Source organism: Belonocnema kinseyi, chromosome 10 (genome assembly GCF_010883055.1).
Source record: "Belonocnema kinseyi isolate 2016_QV_RU_SX_M_011 chromosome 10, B_treatae_v1, whole genome shotgun sequence".
Lineage (NCBI taxonomy): Eukaryota > Metazoa > Arthropoda > Insecta > Hymenoptera > Cynipidae > Belonocnema > Belonocnema kinseyi.
The window spans coordinates 1063543-1072660 of NC_046666.1; the positions used below are offsets into that span (position 1 = coordinate 1063543).

Genomic DNA, 9118 nt, shown 5'->3' on the forward strand with positions numbered 1-9118 from the left:
CGCGGCGCGACAACGCGAGAGTTTAGAATCGAGATTTGAACCGACAAGACGACGACGCGCGGAAGTCGAGGAAGTGAGCCAATTAGCTGAAACGCGTCTCTGTTTTTATCTTCAGTTTTCGAAAAAAGAGTACACATAATGACAAGCAACGATGAAGAGGAGACAAATTCAGGGACTCTTCGACGTGGAAATAGTTTACGAATTTCTGCTCGTGACTATTTAAAAGGTTCGGATTTTTTTAAATAAACAACAATAAAATGCGATGGTCTATATGCGTCTATGTTGCTGCTATACTACACTATGATACAGCAAGCTTATCGCGTGTTTTTGTTATTCAGGTTGACTGTTTATACACTAGCAATTTTAGACGCACGCTACAAAATTACTATGATTCCAGTTTTTGATTGTAGAGTTAAATAACTTTAAAAAAATGAGTTTAGATGCTACGTTCTATTTTGCAGGCAAATATTTTTGCTTTAATTGTAGATTAATGTGGAATGAGGCTTGAAGAATTGGACATGTAACTCAAAAATATTAAGTTTTTAATGTTATTTTGGAATTTTCTAATTATTCAGGACTTGAATTTAAGTTTCTCATGCATGTCATTATTAAAAGTAATCATTTTGAATGTTTCATTCATTAAAATTTTTCAAATTCTATATATATTCTTTTTCTTTCGTTTGAATGTCTTGGAATGCTTTTCAACTCTCAAATCCTTTTGAATTCTTGTAAATTCCTTGAAATCTTCTCAATTCATCTGAATTCCCTTAATCAGATAAATTCCTTGAATGCGTGTAATTTGTTGATTTCGTGCAATTTTCTGAATTATGAGAATTTCCTGAACTCCAAGGAGTTGAAAACAATGCAAAGGATTATGAATAATTTAGAACATTCACTAATTTCAGTATGTGAAAGGAATTCAGAAGAATTTCGGGAATTCAGGGATTCAAGAGAATTGAAAACATTTCAGGAATTATTTTATTCCAAATAATTCTTTAAAAAAATGATAAATTCTTTAAATTCAGGGAATGCAGGAGAGACTCAAAGAAATTCAGAAAATTGAAGTAACTCAGGTCATTTAGATAATTCAAGGAATTTCAAGTATTTCTGGAATTAGGTATATTCAACAAATTCTGAATATTCAAGGAATTCAGGATATTCAAGGATTTCAGAGCATTTAAAGAATTCATGGAATGTCAGGATTTCAGAATATTCAAGGAATTCAGAGAATTTCAAATATTTAACGAATTCTTAGTTTTCAAGAAATTCAGAAAATTTCAGGATTCTCTTAAAAATTATAAACTCTCTAAATACAGGAAATTCAAGGATTTCGGGAAATTTAGAGAATCAAAAGAATTCATAATGTTCGAGTAACTCAGGTGATTAAGAGACTTGAAGGAATTCAGAATATCGTTGGAATTTAGAGAATTAAAGGAATTCCGAATATTCAAGGATTTCAGGGAGCTCAAGAAATTCAGACATTTTTCGGAGTTAGGAATATTCATCGAATTCAGGATGTTCAAGAATTTCAGAGCATTAAAAAAATTCATGGGATATCATGATTTCAGAATATTCAAGAAATTCAGAGAACTCAAATTATTTAAGGAATTCCTAAATTTCAAGAAACTCAGAGAATTTCCGGAATTCCTTGAAAAATATTTAAATTCAGGAAATTAAAGCAATTAACAGAATTCAGAATATTCAATAAACTCAGGGGATTTAGAAAATTCAAGGAATCTCATGAATTCCAATTATTCAAGGATTTCAGAGCATTTAAATAAACATGGAATGTCAGGATTTCAGAATATTCAAGAAATTCAGAGAATTTCAAATATTTAACGAATTCTTAGTTTTCAAGAAATTCGGAAAATTTCAAGATTCCCTTAAAAATTATAAATTCTCTAAATTCAGGAAATTCAGGAAATTCAAGGAGTTCGAAAAATTTAGAGAATCAAAAGAGTTCATGATGCTTAAGTAACTCAGGTGATTTAGAAAATTTAAGGAATTCCAGGAATTCAAAATATTAAAGGAATTTAGAGAATTAAAGGAATTCAGAATATTCAAGGATTTCAGAGAACTCAAAAAATTCAGACATTTTCAGGAGTTAGGAACATTCAGCGAATTCAGGATTTTCAAGAATTTCAGAAAATTTAAAGAATTCATGGTGTATCAGGATATCAAAATATTCATCGAATATCAGGATTTCAGTATATTCCATAAATTCAGAAAACTCCAATTATTTACGGAATTTCTACATTTCAAGGAATTCAGAGAACTTCAGGAATTCCTGGAAAATTCTTTAAATTCAGGGAATTCAGGAAATTAAAGAAATTAAAAGGATTCAGAATATTCAATAAACTCAGGGGATTTAAAAAATTCAAGGAATTTCATGAATTCCAAATATTCAAGGAATACAGGATATTCATGGACTTCAGAGCATTCAAGGAATTCATGGAATTTTAGAATATTCAAAGAATTTGGAGAATTCAGTATATTACAGGAATTGAGGGGATTCCGAGAATTCAAAGAATTTCAGGAATTTCGAATATTCAAGGAATTCATGATATTTAAGGATTTCAGAGCATTTAATTAATGCATGGAAGGTCAGATTTTCAGAATATTCAAGGAATTCAGAGAATTTCAGGAATTCCTTAAAAATTATATACTCTCTAAATTCAGGAAATTCAAGGAGTTCGAGAAATTTAGAGACTCGAAAGAATTCATAATGTTCAAGTAAATTAGGTTATTTAGAGAATTTAAACTATTATAGGAATTTAGACTATTTAGAGAATTAAAGGAAATCAGAATATTCAAGGATTTCAGAGCATTTAAAGAATTCATGGAGTATCAGAATATTAGAATATTCATCGAATATCAGGATTTCAGAATGTTCAATAAATTCAGAGAACCCCAATTATTTAAGGAATTCCTATATTTCAAGGAATTCAGAGAATTTTAGGAATTTCTTGAGAAAGCTTTAAATTCAGGAAATTAAAGACATTAAAAGAATTTAGAATATTCATTAAACTCAGGGGACTTAGAGAATTCAAGGAATTTGATAAATTCCAAATATTCAATGAATTCAGGAAATTTATGGATTTCAGAGCATTAAAGGAATTCATGGAATTTCAAAATATTAAAACAAATTCAGATAATTCATTACATCGCAGGAATTCCGAGAATTTAAAGGATTTCAGGAATTTCGATTATTCAAGGAATTTGGGATATTCAAGGAATTTCGAATATTTAAGGAATTCGGGATATTCAAGGAATTTCGAAAATTTAAGGAATTCGGGATATTCAAGGATTTCAGAGCATTCAAGTGATTCCTGGAATCTCAGGATTTCAGTAAATTCTAGGAATTCCGAATATTCAAGGACTTGAGGAATTAAAAGAATTAGAGGCATTTCAGAGCATTTAGGTAATATACGCGGTATTCAGATAATTCAAAGAGTTTCAGTAATTCAGAATTGTCAAAAAGTTCAGAAATTTAGAATATTCCAGGATTTCAGGAAATTCAAGGATTTTTAAAGGCTGTAAATTTAAAATTGTATAGAATTTTTCAGCAGTTCAAATTCAATATTTTTAATTTTCAAACGCCTTAAATTTGAAACTGGTTTACTTCTAAGTTGTAAAATTGATTGATTTTCAGTTTTAAATGCTCAGTTTAGTAGTGATTATTTAAAGTTTTTCATTTAAAATTGTTCGATACAAATTTATTTAAGCGTTCTTGGACATTTTAAGTAAAAAATAAATTATTTAACGAAAGGCTGGTTTTAATTATTGTTTCAACTATAGAAGATAATTATTTTTAAACGATTTTAATTTAAAGTTTTTTTTCTCTCAGAACTTATTTTCACGAATAAAAAGTAATATTTCCATATTTTAATCTTAAGTCTCTTAAGTGACGAAACCTAAACTTTTCTTTCAGACAAAAATAGAAAAAAACGGTATTTTGGAATTTAAAATTTAATTGTTCCTCAGGGGTTACTTAAAAAACTATTTATAGTTTAGTGATGATAGAACTAAATAAGCAACAAATCCTAATTCTTCAGGAGATCGAAAAAAGCCTAAAAAATTTGATTGGAAACAATTATTCACTTACGAGGAAATAAAAACGTCAGTTTCCAACCTGAGTGTCACTGACCACAAATTGGAACAGACTCGTCTGCGGATTGCGATTACAAATTCAATTTTTTTTTAACAAAAAATAAAATTTAATTCCATGATAATGAGTTTTTGAATGAGGGCCTAGAAGTTTTGATTTAAAAAGGCTTAGAAAATTTGAGTAAATCATCCAAGAATGTTGAGTTTGCAATTTCAAAAGGTTTTGAAAATATTTTTTCGGTAGCGATTTGAAATCGAATTTTCAATTTTTCACATAAGTAAAAATTTGATCTCGAGATATGGGCAAGTTGAATAATATTAACAAATATTTGTTTCAAACGACGCATTTTTTCCGAAAAAAAAAACTTAACAATAATTATGTCGCTGAAATTGTTAATAAAATTTTTAATATTTTTTTTGTTATCGTTATATTATAAAGAAGTTTTTTAACAATTCTTTTTATGCCAAGTTGTATTTGATTTTTTTAAAATTTATAATGCAATGAAACCCATTTTCGGAAAAATTTTGAGTTGTAGTCCGCGCGGAAAAGAATAAACGAAAAATAACAATAAGCGAACGGGTAATTTAATAATCACAAGTTTATTCAGTTTACGTTCACACGTTGCTTGCTCGAACAGGACTGGCTCGGCCTTAGTCTCCCGCTCGCTTGCAAGCGCGTTTCGGTGACTGGAAAGGGGAGGGCCTCACGCAAGATAACCAATCAGAGCTCGAGCGCAAAATGAAACTTCCCGGTAACGAGTTTTAGAAGGTTCTCGATTCCTCGTAAAATCCTGTTTCGAGAAGCTTCGAGAAATATAAATACAAACTATCTTCTCCAGAGTCTTCTATTTTTAGAACTTACATTGAAAAAATGAAGAATATATACTGCTTTTAGTGCTTAGGCAGTTTCAAATTAACAGCGTCTGAAATTGAACACTTTTTATTTGGTATAATATTAGACCATTTATAGACGTTCAAAATTCAGAAACAATTTTTTTATTAAGGATTAAAAAAATTTTACCATATTTGAATAATAATAATATTTGAATAACAAGAGAATCCATTATAATGTTAAAATAAAATTTTTTCAAGTTTATTTTCCTAACTAGAATTCATCATTTATTAAATTATTGAAGTATCACAAATTGTTTAGAGAAAACTAACAAATGTAGATATGATTTACTTTTATGTATAAATAAGAAATATTCATTGGCTATCAGTTAAAGAAACTTTTCATTCAAAGAAATGGTTTTTGGTTTGAATGACAATTTTTCTTCATAAAATTATTTTTCTGATTGAATCTCCTCAAGTCTCACATTTCACCATATCGGCTTTAATTTTATATTAAAATTTGATCTTTTCGTATTATTGAGCCAGAGAAATGCAATGCTAATAATTCGATTAAAAAAAAATAAATAAATTGGCTTCTTGCCAAAAATAAATAAATATTCTGATTTTTCGTCTTAATTTTCAGCTTCAGATACAATGTTCAAAGATTTTATAATTAATTGACTAATTTTATTTAAAAGATTTCTACATTTTTTCAAACTAATAGCTCGAAGGTTTATAAAATTTATACATAAACTTGTGTTGCCTTCTGGCTTCACTAAAATTCTAACGTGAAACTATTCTTATCTTATTAGTACTAAAATCTGGATCTTAACTAAAGATAATGTCAAGCATAAAACATTTTTTTATGGAATATTTTACTTTCATTTTCTTCACTAAAAGTAGTGATCAATTGAAAATTTTTTTCTATAATTCAAATTACATATTCAATTACCGGCTGGATTCGAGATTTCGAGTAAAGATTTTACTCGGAGATGAGAAATGAGAACAAGGGCATATGTAAACGAAGGTGAGTGATGAATCAGGTCAGAAGGCATATGCTTTATAATATCTCTTACGCGTAATATATATTTTTTAATGAAAAAAAATATTTTTTAACAGAAAATAAATTAATCGGGATTACCCCGCATGAATCTTTATCAAAAAGTCCGCGATCCATTTTGTGTGGGTTCTGCAGATTTTCCAATTTCTGAATAAAAAAAAAAGCAGCGATGGTTTTTCATTGTTGTAAATAAATTGTTAGGTATGAAAGTGTACAGTTCTAGTCATTTTTATCTTATCAACAATATTTTTCAATAATTTTCTATTTTTCTCGAGGGTCGGTATCAAATCAGAGGAAATAAAATAAAATTATCTTTTATATACTTCCCTTTTTGTTTCAGTCTGCACTTTGTAAAAATAGTGTAATTTACAGTCTCTCTGTGCTTGATAAGGTAATCGAAGCGGACATAATTCATTACAAATTTCTTCTGAAACTTTGAACCCGTAGCAAATATTGAAATATTGAAACTTAATTACGCGAATTAAAAATTCAAATACAATCAACATAGTTTGTAAAACGTCAAAGTTTGCTAAGTAATTCCAAGTGGTATATAAAATTTTTAATTGATTAGATTGTAAAAGTACAGAAATTCTGAGAATATAGTAAAAATGAAAAAATGCAAGCTTTGTGAGATTATTATTATTAAACAGAAAAAGAGATAAATTCTCGCCAAGTTTTCACTTCTTTTCCCTTTGAATAATACATTCTGAAAATTTCTATAATTGTATCAAATTTAATGAATAGAATTAGAATTACATAGAAAACATTCCCAGTGGGCACAAAATTTGGTGACGTCTTTACGACATTGTTACGACATCTTTACGACAACTTTACGATATCCTATGTCCATGTCGTTAAGGTGCCTTTGCGATATCGTAAAGACACCGAAACGACACGGACATAGAATGTCGTAAAAATGTCGTACAGATGTCGTAACGATGTCGTAACGATGTCGTAACGACATCGCCAAATTTTGTGCCCACTGGGTTGATATTTCACAAACTACGTGAAACTGATAACGGAAGTTACTTCTTTGTTGACGTTTTTGGTAAGATTTTTCTTCTTTTTGAATAAAAATTTTTATTTTTAAATATCTGAAATTTTTTAGATGAATCACTGTGCTAGAAGTAAAAAGATAGCGATCCCATATTTTTGAATATTTTTTATAGAAAGAGATAGAGAAAATATATCCCGTTCAATCTCTTTGTTAATCTTAATTCTCGTTTATCTTTTTCAATACCATCCGCTCTATCTCAACCTATGCTTCATCTATCAACGTCAATTTTGTTTTTCTTTCTTTGTCAATCTAAATTCATCCATCTTTTTCTACCTATTTTTAAATCTAAAATAACGTAAACCTTTATCTCTTTTAATCTAAATTCCCAACTATCTTTTTTAATCAAGTTATATGAATGATCGGGAACTACAAGAAGTTAACTCTTATTTGAAAAATTTTTCGGAAGAACGGAAAAATGATTCACCGAGTACGTCTTGGAATAGCCTTTTGAGAGCTGTTGTTGTTTTATTAAAAATAGTAAAATTTCATTTTTCCACTTTCTAAAAAAGCATAAAACTAAGGACTGATTGGAAATTGCAAAAAGCCAAAAAAGTACATTTTGAAAAATTGGTGGGTTAGCCCCTTATGGTTCCCGACCATTCATATATTTTCCTATCTCCCAATTTCTATCTTTTTCAATCTTTATACCACCAGTAGGGCAGTTAAATATTGTAAGCTAAATTTCAACAGAACTGTTCAAAAATCGAATTACGGGCAAAAAAGTCAAATAGCTCTACAAATAATTAATTAACAAATCAAAATTTTCTGGGATTTAGAAATGGATCTTCATCAAATTATTTTATCCGAAAATCTTTAGACAAATTGGTTGAGTGTTTTAGGCTATAGTTCGAGTCAATTTATTGTAAAATTTTTAGGCAAATCAGTTTAATATTGTCGACTACATGTTCACTGAACTGCTAAAAAGACGAATTTTTGACACCAAAAGTGAAATAACTCTAGAAGTAATGAATAAATCCAAATTTCTTGAAAAATAGCACTGAAGTTTTAGCTAGTTAACATCTACAAAAAATTTTAGACAAATCGAGAAATGGAATGGTGAAATAACTCTAGAAATAATGAATGAATCGAAACTTCGTGATAAATGGCAATGGATCTTTATCTAGTTAATTCACCCAGAAATTTTTAGACAAATCAGTTAAATATTGTACGCTGTAGGTTTACTGACTTGCTGGAAATTTTAATTTCAGACATAAAAAGTGAAATAACTCTAAAAATAATTAATTAATCCAAAAATAGCAATTAATGGCACTTGAGATTCACCTAGTCAATATATCCCAAAAATGTTACACGTGTTGGCTAAAGATTTTAAATTGCAGGTCGACTGTACACCTTAAAAATTGAATTTCGAGCAAAAAAGTAAAATAACTTTAGAAATAATTGACGAATCAATATTTTTGAAGTAAAAATACTGGAGTTTCATCTGCTCAATATAGTCCAAAAGTTTGAGATAAATTGATTAAATATTGTAAGCTACAGGTCGACGGAACTTCTGAAAAATCGAATTTTAGACATGAAAAGTGAAATAACTCTATAAATTATTAACAAATTAAAATTTCCTGAGTAACAGTTATTGATCTTGATCTAGCTAATTCCTCCTAAAAATTTTGGACCAATCGCTTGAATATTTTAGGCTACAGATCGACTTTGCTGCTAACAAATCAAATTTTGGACATAAAAAGTCAAATAACTCCAGACAGAATTAATGAATTAAAATTTCTTAAGTAATGGCACTGGAGGTTCGCCTAGTTAGTATATACCAAATATTTCACATGAATCGAGTAAACATTTCAATCTTCAGATCTACTGATCGGCTGAAAAATCTAATTTTGGGAATAAAAAATTATAACAATTAAATGAAAATTTTTTTAATAATATCATTGGAGGTTCATCTAGTCAATATATCTCAAGAATTATGCTACACGTGTTAGCTGAACAATTGAAATTGCATGGTGGCTGAACTGCTGAAAAATCGAATTTCGGGCCTAAAAGTAATATAACTCTAGACATAATTGATGAATCCAAATTTCCTAAAAAAATAACAC

General features: G+C 28.9%; 1 protein-coding gene across 1 annotated transcript in view; it reads left to right on the forward strand.

Moving 5' to 3' along the window:
* Positions 1–9118, forward strand: part of LOC117181935 — a 110483-nt gene continuing 101365 nt past the window's right edge. Inside the window, exon 1 of the mRNA XM_033374959.1 lies at positions 1–226. Coding sequence (XP_033230850.1) covers positions 139–226 — 88 coding nt within the window. The 5' untranslated portion in view covers positions 1–138. The remainder of the gene's footprint in view (positions 227–9118) is intronic.